The sequence below is a fragment of the Leucopleurus acutus genome, assembly GCF_964270905.1.
Source record: "Leucopleurus acutus genome assembly, chromosome: 13".
Taxonomy (NCBI): domain Eukaryota; kingdom Metazoa; phylum Chordata; class Mammalia; order Artiodactyla; family Delphinidae; genus Leucopleurus; species Leucopleurus acutus.
Genome location: NC_139155.1, coordinates 52,889,369 through 52,914,953, shown reverse-complemented (window position 1 = coordinate 52,914,953; position 25,585 = coordinate 52,889,369). Strand labels below are relative to the sequence as shown.

Sequence of the window (25,585 nt, the reverse complement as noted above, 5' to 3'; positions counted from 1 at the left end):
ATTACCTAGGGAGAGGAAGGGAAGGAGGCCTAGGGCCCAGAACCCAAACCGGCAAAGGCCGCAATCCAACATGCTAACACAGCTGACTTGTGAGCATGGAACAAAGTTTCCTTGGCCTGGGTTAGAGGATAAAGACCAGAACGAAAGCAGACTAAGCTGCCTCCCTGGTCCTCTTCTCCTAGATCTCACCACACCAATGATAACTTGAATCCAAACGAGACATACCAAGGAAAAGAAGAGGAATAAAGATGTCAATGCTTACAATCCATCCAAACCATCCATCCTAGAATTTCCCATGGAGGTGTTTCCTAACAGAGATGCATTCCCTGGTCCATCTTACCTCACTAGCATAGAAGGAAGAAGAGGTGCTCAATAAACGTAAGTGAGGAATTTACATGTTATTGGATGTCTGCCCTTGGAATGTTATTATTACATACTTCTTTAAACACTTATGTTAGGAATGACAATATGATCCTCACCCTTATCTAATTATAAGGAAATAATTTATGAGCCATTAACTAGGCCCATGGCTTCATAAGGATTCATAAGTTAAGACTCGAGAAAAATATAGGCTTTGGGATTACAGCTAGGGGTTCAAATCCCAAACCTAGCTTCCTCTAGCCATGTGACCTAGGACAGATGAGCCTGTTTCCTCACTGATGTGTATAACTATGTACAATGTTGTTGTAAGGAATAGGAATAATACAAGAAAAGTGTCTGGCTCATAGGAGGTACTCAATAAAACTTGACTATTACTTACGACAGTATGACAGTGTAGAGCTAAAAAATGGAAATCAAAACCCATGGGTAGTCTCATGTTGCCAGTTACCTCTATCAAGAACCCTAACTCTTTGAGTTTGCTTCCTCATGTGTAAAGTGAGCATAATCGCTGTTACTCATCTCAAAATATCATTTAAAAGATCAAATGTCTTACTACATGTTAAGTGCTTTGGGAATTATAAGGCATTTATTAACATGATCTAAATGCTAACACATTTCTATCGTAGTGAGTTTTGATGCACAACTTTTTTAAATGCATCATCTACTTCCTTGCCTTATTGAATATCACTTCACCTTGAGATCTCAAGATCATACTGATGGCTGTGACGTTTTTGCCCTTTTTAAGTTATCTAGCATCAGACTGCTGTTTTTACATAGATTTTTTCCTAACTTGTGGTAAAGTATAAATAAAATTTAGCATTTTAACCATTTTAAGTGTACAATTCAGTGTCATTAAGTACACTTACAGTGCTGTGCAAACGCCACCCATATCCATCTCCTGAACTTTTTCATCGTCCCAATCTGAAATCTGTACACATTAAACAGTAACTCCCCATTATCCCCTGATGTTTGCTGCTTTTTTTCCTACTGTTTATCTGGCGTTTGTTCACTCATTAGCAACAACAGCTCATTTCTCTCCTCCCCACAAAATATACTGCTGGCTATAACTTGGGAGGAACCGCAAATGCCATTTTTAAACCAGTAACATTCTTTGGCCTGAAACACGAATACAATCTGGTTCCAACCCAGTTTTTCAACTCTATTTCTATTCAGAATCCAAAGTTTAAGTCAAAGTCAACAACTACCTTTCACTGTGCTTTCTTCTTCCCACACCTCTGCTCACACCTTCTTCACCCTTTGGAATGTCTTTCCTATTCACCCCTTCACACTCTGACCTGTCTATTGGAATCCTTCAGTGCCCAGCTCATATTCTCTCTTTTCCACAAAGGCTCCTTGACCACCTCATATGGTCCCTCTCTCCTTTGATCTCTTACAGCAGCTATGATGCAAATTACTCATGATCAAAATTGTACACTGCAGTTGTTTCATTTATGTCGACCTGAGCTCCTCAAAACAGCAATTAAGCTATATTATTTTGTTCATTCAATCATATGTCCATATATTTATTACTCATTCAACAAATACTGTCCACTGTGTATAAAGTGCCCAGCAAATGTGTGAATAAACACAATTCTAAGTCACTAGACTTTGATGGATGATTCAATAAACTCAAGCTCTTCTTCTGTTTGGATTTTGTAAAAAATAATTTTATTTACCTCTTGGGTCTTAGTTGTGCTCCACACAGTTAATAATCATCTATAGTATAATAATAATCCTAATACATCAGCTACCTATCAAATCAGTTAAAACCTGTTTATTTTGGCAATTTGGAAATTTACGTTGCACAATTAAACCTGAATGATTCTGTTGATTCTAAAAAGCCTTCAACGCTCCAGGTAGCCAGCACTGTTCACAATTCCCACTTAGGGACAAGACTATGCAAAGCTGTCTTTTTGTTAGTGTCCTGTATTCTCGCCGGATATCAACGAAGGGAAAAAGGTAAAGCGCGTCTAGCTTTCTTCATTTAGGTACACATGGAGGTGAATAAGAGCTGGTAGGAAGTGTTTGGGTCAGTGCTTCTTCGCCCACAGCATAATTCCAACTGAAAAGTTACTGCCACTTGGCTTCTCATTGGCCAAGCCAGGAAACTGCAAGGTTTTGCAGCTGGTGCCTCCAACCCTTGACCCGGCGCCACGCGCTATCCAATCAGCGCCGAGTACTGCGTTCCTCCAAGATCTTCCTCTTTCAGTATAGCCCTCTATGCGCCAGCAAAGTTAACGAATCCCCAAACATTCATGATAATACTTGCATTGCTATACAAGCCACACGCGCATTCATGACTTCACTGACGCTCCTGCACAGCCCAAGGATATAAGCATTATTTCCATTACTCAGAAGAGGAGGCTGCTCCTGAGCTACAGGGCCCATGAACTGTAGGGCAGAAACGCAAATCCGGAGCTGGGACCACTCCTCGAAAAGGACTTTGGTCCGGCGGTGCACGGCCCCTGCCGACACTTCCCCAGCCTGGAGCTTTCCCGGATAACCCACCTGCCTTGGATTCTCGGGCGGCGGTTACCTTCCCTCGCGGCCCATTGAGCCGTAACCAGCCGCCTTTCACCAGGCTTCCCCAAAACAGGAAAACCACCGCCAAAGTGCGCGTCCCGGCCTGCAACCGCAGCGCTTACAGGACAAGGCCACACATCTACCATCACCCCAAGGGTTACCCACGAACCCGAATCGGGCTTTGAGCGGCTGACTCCGGCTCCCAGCGCCAGCCCGTCCTCGGTCACCACAGACGCTCCCACCCCCCACCGGGCCCGCCCCTGCGCTCACAGGCCGCTCTAGCCGCGCACCGAGCCGGCAATCTCTTCGCTCCCGCCCTGACGTCATCGGCGGGCGCCGCGGCGCGGTGGCGGGCACGCGCGGCCGAGAAGATGTCTCCTACGCCGCCGCTCTTCACTTTGCCCGAAGCGCGGACGCGGTTTACGGTGAGCGGAAGGGGGGTGGGTGCGGCCCTGGCTCAGCGCTATTTTTTGCCCTCCTCTCCCTGAAATTACTCGAATTTTGCTCTGGGGTAAAGCGGGGACAGAGGCGTGTGCGCCGCGGCGACGGGCTCCCGGCCTCGTCGTGGGCTGGGAAGTGGCAAAGGCGCATTACCTGTCTCTTCCGCGCGTCCTCTGCGGTACGCCTCCACCTTCCCGCCAGCTGGTCCCAGGACCCCGCGTTCTGGGCGTGTCTGCGCCCTGCGTGGAGGGGTCATCCGCAGACTACCTCTGTCCGGGTCCAGCTCCTCTGCAGTGCTCTCTCAGCTGGTCAGGTGTCTCCAGAACTGGAAGGGGGCTGCTGAAGGGGGAGGGCGGGACTGACTTTAGCCCAGAGATCTGGCTCCCGCCCCGCCTCCTAAGCTGCCAGGTGGTTGTTCTGGCCGCTTATTCACCACCCTTTAATCCTCCGTATCTCATTCGTAAGAGATCGATGAGGAAGGTCCTAAGTGGGACAGGACAAACAGGTCAGCTTGGAAAGGGTTGTCAGCTGTCATTTTATTCTTACACATTGGGGAACAGTAGTTTAAGCATTTGGGAAACACTTTATAGAGCGTTTTCTTGTTAGCTTGTTTAACTCTTAGAATAGCACTGTAAGGAGGCTGTTTTGTTATCCCTGGTAGATGAGATAGAAACTGAGTTAAGTTTAACTCTAACTCCAAAAGTTAAATGATTTACTTTACTGTTTTCTCTGACTTAAGACCCAGTATTCTTTTTATGTTGCCCATCACTAAATTGTTTGACTGTATTTTTCCCTAGTGCTCTGAAATTCTGCCAGGAGTAACTTAGGAATATCCAATATTGGTCCTGGAGGGGACCATTTAATGGGAGCTCATCTAGCCCAGTGCTTCTCAAGCTTGAGCATGAGGTGAGATCTCCTGGAGATCTTGTTAAATGTAGATTCTGGTTCAGTAGGTCTGGAATGGGGCCTGAGATTCTGCAGTTCTAACAAGTTCTCAGGTGATGCCACTGCTGCTGATGGTAGTAACAACCCTCATATTTAACTCGTGAGGAAAATGAAGCACAGAGGTAAGGGGGTATGCCCAAGATTACACAGCCTATTCACAGGCAGAGTCAGGAATGGACTTTTCCAGTATAAATGTAACTCCTGAGAGGTAACATTGATTTTCCAAGTGTATGTGAATTTTCACAGAATGAATGACTTGGCAATATTTTTGTCTTTCAATTATGACTGCTTTAAGACAACCAGCAGGTTTACTACTTTAAGACAATCAGTGTTTACTTGGTGTCAGGGGCTGTGCTGTGCAAGCTACCTAGACGAGGTAGGACTTTTTTTGTTTTTTTTCCCGAGGTAGGACTTTTGATGGGTCTTGAAGAATGGATAGAATTTGCGTGAGCACGTGGGAGGAATAATGGGAATGAATACACTAGAGTGAGCTTGATAGAAAATGGCTAGACCCTAGTAGAGAGTATGTGTTAGGGGGTACTGGGAAATGAGGTTGCATAGCTTGAGTGGGATAACATTATCAAGGACGTTCAGAGGAAGCTACGAAATAAGGAGCCACTTAGAGATTTTTTTTTTAAAAGCAGGATACTCTCATGAATGGGATATTTAAAAAGAAAGGAGGAGGGAAAACCTGGAATGAGAAAGTCTAGCTGGGTAGCTCTTGCAAGGCTTAAAGTGATGAGTCATTTTTCCCAGGTATAAACATTTTTTAGTTAGACATACTATTGATGAGTGATATGTTTTTCAGTAAATAATAAGCAGAAATCTTTCCACTTATTTGCTATTTTTATTTTTCTAGAAATCTACCAGAGAGGCCCTGAACAACAAAAATATCAAGCCCTTGTTGAATACTTTCAGCCAGTTGCCTGGAAGGTAAGGCGTTGATATCCATGAAATAGGCTCGCTGAAATCTTTATACTTACCCTGAGCTGCTTTAAAAATGCAGGTGTTTTTTGTTTTTAATAGTGAAAATGAAAAAAAATGTACCCTTGACCAAGCTTTTAGAGGTGTTGTAGAAGAAGAAATTGTAAGTATGTTTTTCCTTTATTTATCGTTAGAATTTTGCTGGCAAATTAATATTATTTTTAAATTTGCTTTTATCCTTAGAATAGATATTTAAACATGACTATTTTTTCTAGAGTGAACGTGCTACTTTGTGAAATCTAACTTGGTCATAGTTAGTATAGGAGTTGTGTAAGGATTAAGGGTTTTAATAGCACAGTTTGACTTGTTTAAGGGTTTGGTTTAATAAATGAATAGAGCCCTCTGCAAGTGAATATGTATAAGAAAATTTGATAAGAGGTCTTCCTGAGCAAAAACTATAATTTGAAGGTGAGCCCTCTCGCTTTGCTGTATAAACAGTGACACATCTTGTAGTGGCATAAAAGGTCTAGTCCAAGGATGTTCAGCATGGGAGCTGGGATTCCATGCCCTCATTTTCCTATGGCATCCCCTTATCAGTTCACCTGCAAAAATAACAATAGCCTATCCAACTTCAGTAGAGAAATTTAATCTAAACATGAAAAATCTGAATTTATGTACCATTAGTGGAGCACCCAAATGAAAGGAAAAGTTTCAATAGTTTATTCTTGGTTTAGCAAAGCTTAGATCTCAAGAAGCTAGACCCTTTTCCCGTGGCCATAAAACAGTGTCCCTTTCTTTTGGACAATTCTATGTCAAATTCATTCTTTCCTCTTCTTCAGACCTAGTCACTTACCTGTTGTCAGGTATTGGGCAAGTTACTTTGCTTTTCTGAGCCTCAATTTCATTTGTAAGGGGGGAAATACCATGTTTTCATGGTGGTTGTGTGAAACGGCACTTAATGTACACTCAATAAATGCTGGATTTTATGATGTTATCAAACCTAAGCACCACCTCTCTTCTATTAAAACCCTCCCTCAGACATATTGATGCACCAGTACAATTAATTCCCCTGGCCCTGCCATTGAGTGAGTTATGGCCTCAGCACATGTGTAGTTGATTAGCTTATAGCCTTAATCATGCTAATGTAACGATCTTCCTAAGACTTGGATTTTAAGTGAATCACCTGCTGTTTAATTATTTGATATACTTCTACCATTAGGGTTATTACTGTTCATTTCTTAAATTTTCATCTTAGAAAGTAATCTTCTGTGAGAAATATCTTTATCCAGTGTTTATGATAATCAACTTAATGTCAGAGGATATGTTTTTCTTATTATCAAATTAGTCTAAAGTCTGGCTCCTAAATTAAGTTGTTTTCTCCTTTGTTGGTAGATAAATCATTCATCATGTGAAAACGTTTTAGCTGTTATTTCTCTTGCTATTGGGGGAGTTACTGAAGGTAAGTATGGGTTTGTTTTGTCTTTTTTAAAAGCAATCTTGGGCATGACATGTTTTATTTAAAACTTATTCTCCCCATACCTAATTGATTTTGTTCATTTTTAAAATTCTGCCTACCCCCTTTGCCAAGAAGTCCCATGGAAATTAGCTCACAGGTATTTCTTGTCACTAGTGTATACAGTGCACACTTTGGCACTTTCTTTGTTCTCCACTTGTTCTGTTCATCAGGTAAATATTTATTGAGCATCTACTATGTGCCTGGTACTGAACTAGGAATTGGGAGATTCATTGGTAAATAAAACATATTCGCTGCCTGTAAGGAGCCTAGTGGCTAATGGAGGAAACACGTCTAAATGTCTTACTGGGGCGGGGGGTGAAGTAGGAATGAAGTATGGTTGAAGTGATTCTCTAAACTTCAGAGTCTGAAGGAATCAGGATGGTCTTAGAAAGGAAACTGTAACATAAGAGCTGGGATGTGAGGGATGAGTAATTTGTCAGGCAGAAACAGAAGGATATAGCTATATAAAGACCTGGTTCAGCATGACTAAAAAAAATGTAGAGCAGAATGGTGAGAGGATGATAAGCATGGTGAAGAAAAGAAGCAGGAGGGGTAGGTTAGGGCCATTTGTAAAGGGCTTTGTGTGCCATGCTAAAGAGGACCTATGGAAGAGCCATTGGATTGGGAGAAACTGCTGGCAGGAAAACTAGGTAGAGGACAATTAAAATGGGGCAGTGGCAGTAGGGGATAGTTTCAAGAGACCTTTGTTTATTTTTAGTTATTTATTTTTAGTTATTTTTATTTAGTTATTTTTGGCTGCGTTGGGTCTTCGTTGCTGTGCGTGGGCTTTTGTCTAGTTGTGGAGAGCAGGGGCTACTCTTCGTTGCAGTGCACAGGCTTATTGCAGTGGCTTCTCTTGTTGTGGAGCCCGGGCTCCAGGCACGCAGGCTTCAGTAGTTGTGGCACACAGGCTTAGTTGCTCTGCGGCATGTGGGATCTTCCTGGACCAGGACTCGAACCCATGTCCCCTGCATTGGCAGGTGGATTATTAACCACTGCGCCACCAGGGAAGCCCCTCGAATGAGATTGCCAGGCTTTAGCTTTGTTTTACTGAATCAGAAACTTTGAGAGTGGAATTTAGGTAATTTTCTATAGTTATTAATGTGAGTTAACTTTTGCCAAAGTATACTTTTGCTAAGGGCAGGGAGTATGTCTCTCAAATCTCTTGGATTTACAGGACATAAAAGTATCACAAATCTAAGTGTTAAAGGACTTTAGAGGTCATATGGTCCAATCTTGTCTCTGACCTATCCTGTCTCCCCTCAGTAAAGTCCTGGGCAGGTGGTCATCCGGCCTCTACTCCCATTGATGGAGCTCACTATTTGATTTCTGTTAGATAGTTCTGATGGTGCGATTTCCCCTTTGTATTGAGTTGAAATTTGCTGCTTTATACCTCCCTGGTTCTAGGCAGTATCCCTCACATCACATTCCAGATATGATCTTACCAGTGCAGAGTAGAGCTGGAAATACTACTTCCTGTTTCTGAACATACTGTGTTAATGCAGTAATTTGGGCTAATAGTACCCACTCAGTACTTTTTTTTTTTTTACATATCATGCTGAAGTGTCTACTTTTCCTAAACACTTAACAAGTGTTAGTATCTATTACGTAAAAATAGAAGGAAGAATGAGCAGGGAGGTAAAAGTACTTTTAGCTAGCCTAGATGACCTTAAAGTCTTTAATTTATTGCTTTACTTTAGTAAGATTGAATTTAGAAATAAACAACTTTTTATTTTACCCTTTTTTCCCTTGAAACAATGGTATTATTGTAAAAGTTTAATGAGTTGAAATCAGTATCAAATCTTTTTTTTTTTTTAGAAACAAATATTTATTTTGCCACTTCAGAAGGTTTTTGAAAGCTTTAGGAAGAGTGGAAGAACAGAATTTTCAGTTTGAAGTTCATATACCTTTTTTTTTTAACATCTTTATTGGAGTATAATTGTTTTACAGTGATGTTTTGTTATCTTTTTTGAAGTAGTTCTTTCAAATCACAGACAACTTAAATTTTAGCAATAGTACAGAACATTTGGAAATGAGAAGGGAACATACTAGTCCTAATTCTTGTACTTTAAAAAAAAACTACCATTTATTTTGGTATATGGTTTTAGTTTCTCTGGTCTTTTTAAAAGATTTTATTGTGATAACCATAATACCCATACAGTTTTGAACCCTACCTTTTTCACTTGACATTATATCATAAACATTTTCCAAGTTATTATAGTCGTCATAACCATCTTTTTTAATTGGCTGCATTATATTCTTTTGAATAGCTTAGTGGTGAAGAAAACAGACTGTGGAGCCAGACTGCCTGGGTTCGTATCCCAGCTCTACCATTTACTGGCTCTGTGATCTTGGGCAAGTTATTTAACTTCTCTGTGTCTCAGTTTTCCCATTCTATAAACTGGAGATAATGTTATCTACCTCATAGGGTTATAAGGATTACATGTGTTAGTATATGTAAAGCACTTAGTGTGCCTGACATATAGTAAATGCTCTAGAAGTGTTATCAAGAATGATTATCATCATCACATACCAAAACTTACTTAAGTATATCCTGTTTGGGGACTTAAGGTTGCTTCTGTTTCTTGTCTTTCACAGCCTTGTTAGGATTGACAAAGTATACCTTTAATATTTTCTTTAAAATTATTTTGCATGGGCTGTTTTACTCAACAGTATTTTAAACTTTTTAATTGGCTTGTGCTCCACTTGAAGGTATTTGTACAGCATCTACACCTTTTGTATTGTTGGGAGATGTTTTGGATTGCCTTCCTTTGGATCAGTGTGACACGATATTCACTTTTGTGGAAAAAAATGTTGCTACTTGGAAATCAGTAAGTGCCTTAGTTTCTTTTTCTGCTAATATTATCTTTCTATAGATCCAGAGTTCTGAGGGTAGTTTTTGTTGTTGTTGTTTTTGTTTGTTTTTTGCTTATATTTCTAATATTGCTGATTGCCAAAAAGTTTGTCGGTATGAGAATTATATATTCTGCTCTCTTGGAAAAGCCAAGTAAAAGTTATATGGAGAAAAAAATGGAAGTACAAAATTTGAGTAGATACAATTAACTTGAAAACAAACACTTTTACATGTTTAAAAGTTACTTAGAATTGTGTTTTGTTATATATTTGAAAATATTTTTATTTCACTAAAATTGTTATTTGCTTGAAAAAAGTGAAAGTGGCATAGTAGATTCTCAGTGCATAGTAGTGTTCTTTAAAATTTTACTTCCTGTGACTTATTACTGAAGGATGTGCAACAACTTCAGAACAATAGTAATAATTTCTGTCTTAATTTCAGAATACATTCTATTCTGCTGGGAAAAATTATTTACTACGTATGTGCAATGGTAAGTAATTCAACAGTAAATGATTGTTTTTTAAAAAGTAAATGTGGCCAGGAAAACAGGTGGTGGAATTAAACACAGGTGGTAAAATTTTTAAAGTAGATTGTATCTTCATTTTTAAATAGCAGTCTGACTTATTAAAACTGATCATTTGCTTTAAATTAAACTATTCCTGTTCTGGGTATAAACTTAATGAAAACCAAAAAAATTTAGTAAAGCTTGTCTTACCCATGCTAAACTTGTTTAGTTTTATTCCTAATTTTCTAGAGCTTTTTTGTGACAAAAATAGTTTCTACCCCCATTTTGAGAACTACTGCTTTAGGAAAATACTTTTGACAAACTGGTTAAGAAACTTAGGTATGGTTGTAATAAACATAGAAAGATCTCACCTGTGTAACCTTCGTTTCCATGTGTTGTTAGATCTCTTACGAAGATTATCAAAATCCCAGAATACAGTCTTCTGTGGACGAATTCAGCTCTTTTTGGCCAGACTTTTCCCTTTATCTGAGAAGTCAGGTAAGCTTTTGTACATAAAATGCTTTGCAGGAAAATCTTTACCAGATTAGAATCTACTATGATGATAAAAAAGAAAAATGGTTCTAAAAAGTTGAAAACATAGGAAATTCCCACTTTATTTTACTTGTAAGTAGTTATACCTGTCCCAGTGTATGGTACAGGTAACCCTTAAATAAAGTCATTGATTCCTTTTTTTCTATATCTGCAAGCCTGTTTGTTTGTCTCTCTTTTTTTAATATTTATTTATTAATTTTGGTTGCACCGGGTCTTAGTTGCGGCACGCAGGATCTTTGTTATGGCATGCAGGATCTTTAGTTGCAGCATGTGGACTTCTTAGTTGCAGCATGTGGACTCTTAGTTGCAGCATGCAGCTCCCAGTTGCAGCATGCATGCGGGATCTAGTTCCCCAACCAGGGATCGAACCTGGGCCCCCTGCATTGGGAGCACAGAGTCTTACTCACTGGACCACCAGGGAAGTCCCTAAAGTTATTGATTCTTTAAGTTCAAAGTTTATTAATAATGTACAGTTGAATCACACTGAAATATGTAGCTGTGAATCATGTTTTTATTTCATTTCCTAATGTATGCCTATTTTTCTGTTTTTTTCCTTCAGTTACTACTGTTCAGCCACATTGACTTTGTTCGTTTCTTTTATCATTTATTATTGTGAAATATAATGGTAATATGAAAAGTGCATAAAGTAAATATAGTATAATAATTATGAAGCAAATACTTGTGTAACCACTGTCCAGGTCCAGAAATGGAACACTGCCCACCACAAGGCTCTCCAGAGCCCACCACAATCTGTTCAAATATGCCAGATTTTAATCTCTTTGCTTCAGTCTTCCCTTCCTTAGTATCAGGCTAATATACCACCTACTTCATATGTTGTTGTAAGGATTAAGTGAATTAAAATATGTGAAGAGCTTACAACAGTGCCTGCATATGGTAAGACCTATAGTATATGTTAGCAGTTGTTTTACATGTGGCTTTCTTTTTGTCCCGCTAGATCTATGTTTTTTTTCTTTCCTCTTATTTAATGTGGTCAGGATTAATTTTGATTTATCAGTGTATTTACCACTTGTATTTCTGACCTTCTGTTTCCCCCTTTAGACTTTACTTTAGTGCAGATTTGTGTTTTCTTTGAAAATCTTTATTTCTTTACTCTTGAAGAATGGTTTCAATAGATAGAAGATTGTAGGTTGGCACTGGATATAGGATTTCATTTAGTGGGAGATAATCATTACTTTGCCTTCTAGCTTCTATAGATAAGGCAAATGTCAGTCTAACTCCTTTGAAGATAATCTAGTTTTTTTTTTCTCTCTATCTGCTCTTAAGGTTTTATTTTTCTTTGGGTTTTTTGTTTGTTATTTGTTTGGGTTATTTTGTTTGTTTTTCAGTTTTATATGATGTATCTAAGCATGGATTTTTAAAATTTATCATTCTTCAGATTTGTGGGCATCTCGAATTTATGGATTGGTTGTCCTTCATCCAGTTTGTAAAAATTTAAGTTGTTATTTCTTCAAATATTATATATGCTTCTTTCTCTTTTCCTCTTTTTGGAACTCTAGTAGACATCCTATATCTTCTCACTGTATCCTGTCTCTTACACTTTCTACATTTTTCATATCTTTGTTGCTCTCCATCACATTCTGCATAATTTCTTTAGAAATGTTTTCCAGTTCACTACTTCTCTCTTCAGCTATGAATAATCTGCTAAATGAGCTCTTAATTTCAGTAATTGTATTTTTTCATTCCTAGAAAGTCTTTTTTAAGTCTGCTGTGTCACTTTTTTAGTTTCTTATTCCCTGCTGATATTTTCAAACTTGTTTTTTAATTTTCTAACCAGGGTAAGCATTGTTATTTTTATGTGTCTGATAATTCCAGTGTCTTAAGTCTTTGTGGGTATGTCTCTAGTGTCTGTTTCTACTGTTTCTCACTGATTGTATCTTACCCCTTTGTGTTTCTAGTTAGTGTTTGATGTTATATTTGAGAAGATATTTGAGGGAATAATTTTGAGGCCTAGGTTAGATACCTTTCTCCAGATAAGAGTTTTCATTACTCCTGCCAGGCACCCTTACAAGGGTGCTACTACTAGTCCAAGATTACCTTAATCTAGCCCAGCTCAAGGCCTGTGATTCCTTAGATAATTGAGAAGACTTGGCACTGGACTGCAATTTGGTTGATCCCTACCTGAGGACGTAGGTCCCAGTCTAGAAGAAGGTTGGGGTAGGATTTATTAGTTTCCCCACCTTCCTTGGACTCAGAGATTTATTTTTATCATCCTCACTTCAGGAAGCTGCTAAAAGAGTAGCTCAGTTTTGCAGCCGATTCTTCCTGTTTGGCAGATATCCTCAAGACAGAAGTGGCTTTGAGTGCTGATGATGCATTGCTTATCTTTCTTGCCTTCTTGATTTTTGCCATATATTCCTCACTGAATGTCAGCTCTTTACTATTTTTAAGAAAACAATTTTCTGTTTCTTTGCCTAAAACAATGCTGTGAACATGGTTTATGCTCTGTAAGTATTCATAGAATTAATGTAATTTATCCAAGTTTTCAGTTGTCCTTAGAGGGTTAATCTGAATTAATTAATTAGCTAATTAATTAGCCTTCCATTACTGGAAGCTCAGCTTTTTATATTTTTAACAGCTTTATTGAGATGTAAATTCACGTACCATACAATTCACCATTGAAAATGTACAGTTTACTGTTTTTTAGTATATTCACAGGGTTGTGCAGTCATCATTGCAGTCTAATTTTAGAACATTTTAACTTCTAAAAGGAACCCTGCACCCATTAACTGTCACTCTCCACTTACCTCCATCCTTACCCTGTCTCCCAGGCCCTAAACAACCATTAATCTACTTATTGGTCTCTGTGGACTTTCCTATTCCGGACATTTTAAAAATGGAGTAATAAAATATGTGGTCTTTTGTGACTGGCTTTTTTTTTTTTTAACATCTTTATTGGAGTATAATTGCTTTACAATGTTGTGTTAGTTTCTGCTGTGTAACAAAGTGAATCAGCTATACGTATACATATATCCCCATGTCTCCTCCCTCTTAAGCCTCCCTCCCACCCTCCGTATCCCACCCCTCTAGGTGGTCACAGAGCACCGAGCTGATCTCCCTGGGCTACGCAGCTGCTTCCCACTAGCTATCTATTTTACATTTGGTAGTGTATATATGTCAGTGCTACTCTCTCACTTCATGTGACTGGCTTTTTAAACTTAGCTTAATACTTTCAAGGTTCATCTGTGTTCTATGTATCAGTAGTTCATTCCTTTTTATGGCTGAATGATATTCTCTATATGGATATACCACATTTTGTCTATTCATCAGTTAATGGACATTTGAGTTGTTTCTGCTTTTTAAATAATGCTGCTGTGAACATTTGTGTACAAGTTTTATGTGGATGTATGTTTTCACTTCTCTTGGCTATATACATAGGATGGAATTGATGGGTCATATGGTAACTGTTTTAATTTCTCCTGGATAGATATCTAAGAGTAGAATTACTGGGTCATATGATAACTCTGTATTTAAGTTCTTTTTTTTTTAATTGGGGTATAGTTGTTTTACAATGTTGTGTTAGTTTCTACTGTACAGTGAAGTGGAGTTCCCTGTGCTATACAGAAGGTTTTCATTAGTTATCTATTTTATATGTATTAGTGTATATATGTCAATAATCCCAATCTCTCAATTCATCCCACCCAGCGTTTTCCCCGCTTGGTGTCTATATGTTTGTTCTCTACATCTGTGTCTCTATTTCTGCCTTGCAAACTGGTTCATCTGTACCATTTTTCTAGATTCCACATACATGTGTTCACATACGATGTTTGTTTTTCTCTTTCTGACTTAACTTCACTCTGTATGACAGTCTCTGGGTCCATCCATGTCTCTACAAATGATGTATTTAAGTTCTTGAGGAACTACCAAACTGTTTCCCAAAGAGGCTGCATCATTTTATCATTGATGCAAGTGCGTTCCAGTTTCCCCGCATCCTTGCTAACACTGACTGTTTATTGTCTTTTTTATTATAGCCATCCTAGTGAGTGTACAGTGGTATCTCATGGTTTGGGTTTGCATTTTTGTAATGACTAAAGATGTTAAGCATCTTTTCATGTGCTTACTGATCATTTGCATGTCTTCCTTAAAGAAATAGTCTATTAAGATTCTTTGCCCATTTTAAAAATTGGGTTATTTGTCTTTTTATTACTTAGTTGTACAAATTCTTATTATATTCTGGATACTAGACCCTTATCAGATAAATAATTTGTAAATATTTTCTCCCATTCTGTGGATTTCCTTTTCACTTTCTTGATCGTGTTGTTTGCAGCAAAAAAGTTTCAAATTTTGATGAAGTGTAATATATCTATTTTTTCTTTTGTTGCTGGTGCTCTTGGTGTCATATCTAAGAAACTGTTGTCTAACCCAGCAGTCCCTGACCTTTTTGACCCCAGGGACTGGTTTCGTGAAAGACAGTTTTTCCACGGACTGGTTCAGGCGATGATTCTAGCGATGGGGAGCGGCAGGTGAAGCTTCGATCACTCCCCTGCTGCTCACCTCCTGCTGTGCGACCCAGTTCCTAACAGGCCGCCGACCACTACTGGTCCACGGCCTGGGGGTTGGGGACCCCTGGCCTAACTCAGAGTCACAAAGACTTACATCTGTGTTTTCTTCTAAGAGTTTTAGCTCTTACATTTAGGTCTATGATCCATTTTGAGTTAATTTTTGTATGTGGTGTTAGGTGGGGTTCTAATTTCATTCTTTTTATATGTGGATACCCAGCTGTCCCAGCACCATTTGTTGAAAAAACTATTCTTTTCCCACTGAATTGGCATCTTACCTTCTTTTTACCTTCAAAATATCAAGATCAATTGAACCTTAGGACCTTGGCACTCTTTCTGCTGTCTGTAATCCTTTTGTTCGTTACTGTCACATTACTGACTTTTGCTGTCACTCAATCTCAGTTTAAATTTTACTACCTTAGAGAGGCTGTCTTTGAGCATCTAATCTAAACCTGCCACCACAGTTACCCATTATCACCACCTGATTTCAAATCTCTTCTTAGAATTTAGCACCACCTGGCATTTTCAGTGTGTTTGTGTTGTTCACCTCTGTATTTTCTGTGCCTAGTAACTTCTAATACCAGATATCTAGGCACTATTTAAATATTTGATGAATGAAATTCTATCTCTTTGTGAAATGAAGTGCCCCTTCATAAGTACTGATTTGTGATTTCTTTTTCTGGAATTTACAGAAAACATAAAAACAAGGTTTCAATTCTCAGCCATTCTTTAGTCCTTCCTGTTGATCTCTAGCCTCCACTCTCATTTTTAAAAAAACATTTTAACCTCTTTTTCAATATGCTACATTCCTAAATTGACAAGACATAGAGAAATCACTTTTTTCTTATTAACTAGTTGAAAGACTAACAATAATTGCTAAAGGTAGCTTTAAACTATATATATATATCTTTTAATAAATTATATTTTTAAATTTAATTTTTAAATTATAAAATTACCCAACCTTGTTTCAGAAAATTTGGAAAATGAAGGGGAAAAAAAATCATAATCAATCCTGTCACCCTAACATAAGCTAGGTTGGCATTTGGGGATATCTTCTTGCAGTATTTTTTCTTCTTTTTTTACATTTGATTGCATAAGATTCACTAGGGTATATCCCAAGACCTTCAGAAAGCTGTCTTCACATGTAATTTACCCATTAAATTTAGTAAAGTATGACTGAGATTTTTAACCTGAGAATTATGGCATGTGCTTTGTTGAGTAATAAACAGAAAATGGACAAAGATATTTTAAGTAGTCAATGCTAAATAGTCAGCCAGGTTCATTCACTAGCTTAATGACGTCATCTAGCATACTAGCTTTTAAAAAAAACTTCTTGTTTCAAAATAACTTTAGACATGAAGAGTTGCAAAGATAGTATAGAGTACCCAAATAGCTTCACCTAATGTTAACCTCTTACATGCCATGGTACAGTTATCAAAACTAAGAAATCAACATTGGTGCAGCACTGTTAGCTACAGACTTTATTTGGATTTTACCAGTTTTATCAGTGCTTTCTTTTTTAAGGATCCAATCTGGGATCCTGTATTACTTAGTTGTGATGTCACTTTAATCTCCCCAATCTACCCAGTCAGTGACAGTTCCTCAGTCTTTGCTATTTTTTCATGACCTTGACAGTTTTGAAGAGCACTGGTCAGATAATTCGTAGAATGCCCTTCAATTCATGTTTGTGTGATGTTTTTCATAATTAGATTGAGGTTATAGATTTGGGGAAGAAGACCACAGAGGTGATGGGCCCTTCTCAGTGCATCGTTTCAACATGGTATTGATGTGTCTTTTTACTGGGGGTGTTATCTTTCATCACTTATTTAAGATATTATCCTTGATCACCATATTTCTCTACTACAAAGTTACTATTTTCCCCTTTGTAATTAATAAATATTTGGAGGGAGATACTTCGAGGCTATGCAGATACTTTTTCTCCGTAGACCTTTGCCGGCTGAGTTTAGTACTGTTCATCAGTGGATCTTGCCTGCAGTGATTATTATTAGGTTGTCCTGGTGGTGATTTTCTATTCCTTTCATTCCTTCTACGTTTATGAATTGGGAGTCTTCTCTAAAGGCGAGTTGTCTTGGGAATTCCCGGGCGGTCCAGTGGTTAAGACTCTGCGTTTCCAATGCAGGGGGCCTGGGTTTGATCCCTGGTCGGGTAACTAAGATCCTACAAGCCTCGCAGTGCAGCCAAAAAAAAAAGAAAAGAAAAGAAGAGTTGTCTCTTCTCCTTTGTTTACTTGTAATTCAGTCATCTATTTCAGTATGAACTCATGGATATTTATTTTATATGGGTTATAATCTCATAATATCATTATTTACTTTGTTGCTCAAATTATTATAGTTTTCCCCATTGGGAGCTCTTTCATGTAGGGGAGGATAGTCCAGGCACATCTTGTATTTTCCCTGCCCAACCCCTGGAATCAGCCACTTCTCCAAAGAGCCTGATTTGTTTTACTTAAAAATGGTGTTTAGAAGACAAGATCTGGGACCTAGATAATGCTAATTGTTACTAGAATATCACTGCTTCTAAGCCCTCTCAGTAGACAGAGCTTGGAAAGATACATATGTATACTAACATGTATTTCTGTATCTGTCTACATTTTTTTTAATGACCAACAACAAAAACAGTGCTATCATAGTGACTGATAGATAACTTGTGAGTCTAATCTAGCACCAATAGATCTGCTTATTTATAACTTCTTTCCCTGACAGCGAGAAACCTGGCCCTCACTAACTATATTTCCTATAAATATTGTTATACATTCACACTTTTTGAATAATACAATTTCTACTTGTGCTTCAGCAAAATTATAAATTACTACATATTGCATTCTGTAAAATTGTTCTAGAATATTCATAAATAACAAGGATCAATATATCTGTCACAAGTGTATACAGAATTCAGCATACTCTAAAGGCACCTTAAAGAAATGAATTTTAGAAAGAATTTGAAAATCAAGTGTGATGTTATTCTGACTTGATCTTTTGCTTAATTATGGATTTATCATTTTATGTATTTTGGTTATATGACAACAAAGTTATACTCTTAAACAAGTTTAGGTGTTTGATGGATTTGCTTTGAAAATCTTTTTTTTTTTTTTTTAATAGGTCTTAACTTGCAGAGTCAGTTTAATCTGGAAAATGTCACTGTTTTCAATACCAATGAGCAGGAAAGCACATTGGGTCAAAAGGTGAGGCTGATATGAAATATAACATTTTGTTATTGAGATAACTCAGATGAATGGGTCTTCTAAATCAAAAATTTTAAAAACCTTTGTTTTCAATTTATAGAAATAATATGTATTCTGTGTAGAAAAAAATGCAAACAAAATAGAAATATTTAAAATAAAAAGTACAGCTACCCCATAATCCAAGGCCCCAAAGATAACCACTCTTAACATTCTTTTTTTGTCCTTACAGGACTTTCTGTGTATATGTAGTTTTATTCCAAAATTGAGGTCATACAATACATACTGTTCTGAAAATCACTTTCTTCTTTTAACAGTATGAAATGGTTGCATTTCTGCATCTGTACATTTAGATTTGTCTCTGTGTTTTAATGTCTCATGATAAGTCTTTGGATATATCACAGTCTCCTGTTACTGAGCATTTAGATAATCTCTAATAGTGAAAACTTGTTAACAACATTATAGTAAATAGTATTTTGTATATCATTGCTAAATTATGCCTGTGTCTCCTTAGGATAAATTTTCATAGGTGAAATTTCTGTGTCAAAATAATATATCAAATTTTGATAACTGTTGCCCGGGTACTTCTCAAAAAAGTTGTACCCATTTATACCACCCCTAGTGGCACATAGAGAATGCCTTCCCATTTCCCCACAGCTTCACGCCAACATGGGGAATTACCAGTTTTTAAAAATTTTTGCTTAATTGATACATACTTGAAAGGTAAGTCGTCTTTGTTTTAACTTACATTTCTTTGGTTATTAATGAAGTCAAGGAACTTACTGCATGTTCATTGGAATTTATTTTTCTTCTGTGCTGATTAGAAACAATGAGGAAGAGAATTGCCTATTCATGACATTTGCCCATTTTACTGCTGAAACGTCTTTTACTGTTGATGTGTAGAAACTCATTATATAGAATATTATTAATTCATTCCTACTGTGTGTTGATACATTTTTTTCCTCAGTTTATGGTTTTTCTTGTAACTTTATAGTTTTCTATATGGAGCTGTTAAATTTGGATATAGTAATATTAACATTTGTTGGTCTTTTGTTTTAGTGTTTCTAGCCTTGTGTCATACTGAAGGCTTCCACTCCACAGGAGTATGTAATTCTTTGTTTTCTTCTGGTGCTTTTATGATTTTATTTTTTCTTTTAAATCTTTTACCCAGCAGGAAGGTTGGGGTTTGGAGTAAGTTGAGTTATAATTTAATTTTTTCTAAATGGTGAGCCAGTTATCTCAGAACCATTTGTTAAGTAATCCATCATTTGCCCACTGATTTTTTCAAAAGGACATCAGCAAGATCAACTTTATTTTTAAAGATTATTTATTTATTTATCTGTCTATTTATTTATTGGTGCATTGGGTCTTTGTTGCTGTGCACGGGCTTTCTCTAGTTGCGGCGAGTCGGGGCCACTCTTCGTTGTGCGCGGGCTTCTCATTGCGGTGGCTTCTCTTGTTGCAGAGCATGGGCTCTAGGCACACAGGCTTCAGTAGTTGTGGCAAGTGGGCTCAGTAGTTGTGGCTCACGGGCTCTAGAGCGCAGGCTCAGTAGTTGTGGTGCACAGGCTTAGGTTTCTCCACAGCCTGTGGGATCTTCCCAGGCCAAGCCTCGAACCCGTGTCCCCCTGCATTGGCAGGCAGATTCTTAATCACTGTGCCACCAGGGACACCCCCTAAAGATTATTTTTGAAGTGTCCAGAAGACAGTCCAGAGCTGGCAAATTTTTGGACATTCAGCACCTGCTCTTCATTTAAGAGCAAGTTATAAAGTTTAAAAAATTATTAATTAGATGTAACTAATATTTCACTGTAAATTAATCAGAGTACTTTACTTAATTTATCCCTTAAATTGTAATCATTGTCAATTTGGAAATGATACTGACTTTAAGATTTTTTAAAATCTGCCTTTCCTGGGCTTCCCTGGTGGCGCAGTGGTTGAGAGTCCATCTGCTGATGCAGGGGACGCAGGTTTGCGCCCCGGTCCGGGAGGATCCCACATGCCACGGAGCGGCTGGGCCTGTGAGCCATGGCCGCTGAGCCTGCGCGTCCGGAGCCTGTGCTCCGCAACGGGAGAGGCCACAGCAGTGAGAGGCCCACGTACAGCAAAAAAAAAAAAAAAAAAAAAAATCTGCCTTTCCCTTTTATGTATCTTTTAGGTATTTCTTGGACTATTCTATGTAAACTTGTTATTTTAAAGTGGGGGGGGTGGGATGAATTGGAAGATTGGGATTGGCATATATACACTATATTATGTATAAAAGAGATAACTGATGAGAACCTACTGTATAGCACAGCGAACTCTACTCAATGTTCTGTGGTAATCTAAAAGGAGAGGAAATCCAAAAACGAGGGGATATATGTATACGTATAGCTGATTCATTTTGCTTTACAGTAGAAACTAACACAACATCATAAAGCAACTATACTCCAATAAAAATTAATTATTAAAAAAATTTTTTTTCAATATGGAGCTGTACACCCAGCATATCCTAAAGTGTTCCCAGATAATAAGTGTTATGTGTACAGGTGGGGGAAGATTTTCAAGGTCAAATTAAAGTTGGGGACAAAAACTACTTAAATCGCTTTGAGTTATTTACTGTGGTTCTTGGAATCCTTAGTGTACTAATGATCTTCTCACTTTTCCAACAAGTCATTGTATACTGTTTCCAAATCATATTTTGCCATAGATTCTCTATTCCCAGAGAGAATGTACTGAATGTGTTTGGAAAAGTACTGGTTTAAAACTTTGCACTATGTTTTTTGTTGTTGTTATTGTTTTTAATGAATAGGTATTTATATTCTTTTATTATTTATTTATTTATATAAATATTTAATATTTATTTGTTTATTTAATATTTATTTTGGCTGCAACTGTTCTTAGTTGCGGCATGCGGGATCTTAGTTGCAGCATGCAGACTCTTAGTTGCGGCATGCATGTGGGATCTAGTTTCCTGACCAGGGATCGAACCCGGGCCCTCTGCATTAGGAGTGCAGAGTCTTACCCACTGGACCACCAGGGAGGTCCTTGCACCATGTCTTCATGGCTATCTTACATTATTGTCATACCGCTCTTGAGTTCTCGGATCCCTGTCATATAGAATTCTCCTCTGCCTGACAACTGCTTCATGACAGGACGTACGTTCTTTTAATTTAGCACATGGAGGACAGAGAAGAAGGAATGGATGTGGAAGAAGGTGAAATGGGGGATGATGAAGCTCCAACAACTTGGTGAGTGTTTAGAAGTTCAGATTTCTTGATTTACAAAGATAATACCTTATGACTTATCAGGTACTAAGGTGAGAACGTAGACAGGGAGGAAGGAGATCATGCTTATAGATTTCTTTTGTTTATAACTTTAATGTATATCACTTAAAATTACAACTCCAAAATCACTAATGGGCTGTATCAGTTGGTTTCTAAATTGTGTGCAGGCAGTCCGTTGTTTAGGTGTAACCTACCTTACATATATTCATAATGTTTGAAAAGCCAACCACAGGCAACCTACGCACTCCTTCCCTTCTCCCTTCCATTTCATTTTGAGATCATGGTGCTGTGTGGATCACTAAACCTACTTCCTGTTTCCCATATAAAATTACAGTCTTACTTGGAATATTTGTATGGGCATGAAGCTTAGCACAGATGCTAACTGTAATCCATAGGTTCAACTTGTTAAGGTTTATTTGGAAAGAATGGAGTAAGATAGTATACGTATACATACAGCTGATTCACTTTGTTATATAGCAGAAACTAACACAACACTGTAAAGCAATTATACTCCAATAAAGATGTTTAAAAAAAATCTGTATTGACACTGAAGATTTGTAACATAGCCAAATTAGAAATTGAATTAGTAACGCCATTTTTGTAATACTAAGTTGATATTTACCTAATGTGTTTGTTTCATACTAGGTCTTAGTGTGTTGGTTAGGATATAATGCCTACGGCTTTTACCATTAGAGTCAAATTAACATTAGCTTAAACAACATAGAAATTGATTTCTTTCTCATGTAAAAGTCTGAAGACAGGTGTTCAGAAGACAGGTGTTCAGGGCGGATGCAGTAGCACTCTTCAAGGAGATTGTCTAGGGACCCATGTTCCTTCTAACTTCTTGTTCCACCATGCCTTGGTATTTGCTCTTTTTCATATAGTCCAGGATGGTTCATCATCATATCTGCATTCTAGCCAGCAAAAAGGGAAAATGGGGGCTTCCCTGGTGGCGCAGTGGTTGAGAGTCCGCCTGCCGATGCAGGGGACACGGGTTCGTGCCCCGGTCCGGGAAGATCCCACATGCCGCGGAGCGGCTGGGCCCGTGAGCCATGGCCGCTGGGCCTGCGCGTCCGGAGCCTGTGCTCCGCAACGGGAGAGGCCACAACAGTGAGAGGCCCACGTACAGCAAAAAAAAAAAAAAGGGAAAATGGTAAAACATAGCCCATATGAGACATATGACTTCCGCTCCCCACTGACTGGCCAGAATTTAATCACATGGCCACACCTAGTGCAGGAGAGGTTGGGAAAGAGAGCCTTAAATTCTGAATGTATCCAGCCAAAATTCAGGGGTTCCACCACTGAAGATAAAGAGGGAATAGGGGTCTATGAACCCCCTGAAATTATTTATAGACGTTTATATAAATATTTATGAATTTGTGTACTTTTCGGGGGAAAGAAGCCATGGCTTTCATTACCTTTTTCAGAGGATATGTGACCCAAGAAAAGTCAAAGCATTTAGATATTTCTAAAAGAACTTAAATGATTTATTTAATGTAACATTTATTTTATCAGCTCCATTCCAATTGATTACAACCTGTACCGAAAATTTTGGTCACTTCAGGATTACTTTAGGAACCCTGTGCAATGCTATGAGAAAATTTCATGGAAAACTTTTCTCAAGGTGAGTTGCCAATTACAGACTACCAAAAGCCCAATATTTTATAGCTAATGGCAGAGTCAGAACTTGACTCTTGTCCAGCCTACTTTTCACTATATAGTTCTACCTCTTATGCTTTTATACCTATTTCATAATATAGAAGCTAAATTGTAAATTAATGTATAAACAATTGATTTTGAGAGTAGTTTATAAATGACTTGAGGATTAAAATTTAGTAATTACAGCCTTGGGTTTTTTTTTTTTTTTAACATAGTGAGTATTGTCAATTGATGAACTTTTGCAGAATACATCCTGCCTTTGCACAAAATTATTTCAGCTATCCTTTAAGAATAGGACTCTGCATACTATGGCTTTGGACTACATCCAGCCTACTGCCTACTTTTGCAGACAAAGTTAATTTTGTCACACAGCGACACCAATCATTTATGTGTTATCTGTGGTTGTTTTTGTGCTATAATGGCTGACTTGAGTAGTTGTGATTGAGACCATATGAGCCATATAGTCTAAAATATTTACTATCTGACTGTTTACAGGAAAAGTTTACTAACCTCTTTTTTATAAGAATCCTCTGTATTTCTTTTTCTTGGCTCCTTAAAGGTCAGTTTGTCCTTTTTGTTGTAATCAAAATCTAAAGTTAATAGGTAGCTCTTAAAAGTAGCGTGGTGTGTTTTCTGTGTTACTTTTTAAAGTTTTTATTTTATATGAAGTATCTTTTTTTTCCCCATAACTATCCAAATTCAGATTAAGTGGTAAGTGAGAAATCATCTGGAATTGTTCCTCAACTGGATAGGCTTTGACATCATTTTTTTATTTGGTCACAGTGTTTAGCACAAGAAATGCTTGAGAGTTCCGTTGCTGATTAAACAGCTACTTTTACTGGTAAATTTCTGTATACTCTCAAAGCATTCCTTTCTCTGTTTGCCCCTTACACAAACTGCATAAGAAATCACATTTTTCCAGAAGTAGAGAGTTTATTCCTACTTTTACAACCATGATATCTCACAAAAAATAGTTTTACCCTCATTTTGCTGTCATAATTTTTCTTGTTTAGTGTGCCTTAAGGATGCATATACGATTAAGTGGGAATAAATTGTACATTATTTTGATAAAGAAAAGCACTAAACAAATGATTGGGCAACAATGCCAAATAAAACTAATTGATATTTTTACTTTGCAGTATTCTGAAGAAGTTCTAGCTGTTTTTAAGAGTTATAAATTAGATGATACTCAGGCCTCAAGGAAAAAGATGGAAGAATTGAAAACAGGAGGAGAGCATGTATATTTTGCAAAGTTTTTAACAAGTGAAAAGGTATAAATCTTTCTTTTTCACTAAGCATAGTAAGAAATGCTTTTATTTTTGTTTTCTCTATTTAGCTGATATCCTTTTAAGTTAAATACAGTAGAAAAGTTTCTTTATTTTTGGTTAAAACTGACAAATGTTAGTTTGAGAGTCCTATTTCTTCTTGTAGAAGTAAGACATTTAATTTCAAAGGTGAAAAGTTGTTCTGCATTGTCTGTTTTGTAGATTTACTTTGGATTAAATACATTTTAGTTACTTTCAAGTACATATATTCTGAACCTCAAGTTAGGATTTCATTTGCATTTATGAAAATATTTTGTATAGTTTGCCATTTAGGTACAAATAAGGGGTTTTAAAATTCCCTGTTAATCTTATTTACACAGTTTAATAAGTAATAAGTAAATTTTGTTCAAATACAATGCTAAGGCATTATGCAAGTTTCTAGTCAAGATGGCACATTGAGTTTGTGTTTCGATTCACTCCCTTTGCTCCGAACACATAGCAATGACAGGTAAAATATAAAAAGAGAAAACCAAAAAGACAAAGCTGGGCTTCCAGAGACAAGATAAATATCTTCACAGACCAGAACTGCCAAGTAATAAGTGAAAATGAAGCCTTGGGCCTGCTGACTGTATATTCCAAGCAGGTGGTGGCAACCAGGAGCTTGGCTACAAGTGAGACCAGATCCATGTGGGACCAGGAGCCAGAGCCATATTCACTGCTTGAAGCCAGAGACTGGGGTAGAACTTAACCCACTTTTGAAAAGAAGCTAAGGTAGATATTACCAGTCTTCTGCCAAAGGCTGTGGTTTCATAGCAAGTTGTGGGTCTAGGGATAACAAAGGCACAACTTTGTGTCCTCTGCTTGCTCTATGACCAGATATGAGATATCCCCAGTATACTCATGAAACAGCTGTTCCAAAAAGTCATCATGAGACTGTTTTCTAGACTTGGGCCCATGGACCTGGTGAAAGAAAGCACAAAACTACTAGATAGAAAAAGGTATACACAGAGATAAAGAAGAAGAAATAAGCAACAATCC

The 25,585-nt window shown here is 37.7% G+C and overlaps 1 protein-coding gene across 1 annotated transcript in view; it reads left to right on the top strand.

The window, feature by feature from the left end:
• Positions 1 to 3,217: 3,217 nt before the first annotated feature.
• The window catches only part of THOC1 (THO complex subunit 1), a 42,245-nt gene continuing 19,877 nt past the window's right edge, over positions 3,218 to 25,585 (top strand). The window contains exons 1-11 of the mRNA XM_082853761.1: positions 3,218 to 3,329; positions 5,150 to 5,223; positions 5,317 to 5,377; positions 6,607 to 6,673; positions 9,443 to 9,561; positions 10,026 to 10,074; positions 10,492 to 10,587; positions 18,278 to 18,360; positions 21,514 to 21,587; positions 23,139 to 23,247; positions 24,422 to 24,553. Of these exons, the coding sequence (XP_082709887.1) occupies positions 3,276 to 3,329; positions 5,150 to 5,223; positions 5,317 to 5,377; positions 6,607 to 6,673; positions 9,443 to 9,561; positions 10,026 to 10,074; positions 10,492 to 10,587; positions 18,278 to 18,360; positions 21,514 to 21,587; positions 23,139 to 23,247; positions 24,422 to 24,553 (918 nt within the window). The 5' untranslated portion in view covers positions 3,218 to 3,275. The remainder of the gene's footprint in view (positions 3,330 to 5,149; positions 5,224 to 5,316; positions 5,378 to 6,606; positions 6,674 to 9,442; positions 9,562 to 10,025; positions 10,075 to 10,491; positions 10,588 to 18,277; positions 18,361 to 21,513; positions 21,588 to 23,138; positions 23,248 to 24,421; positions 24,554 to 25,585) is intronic.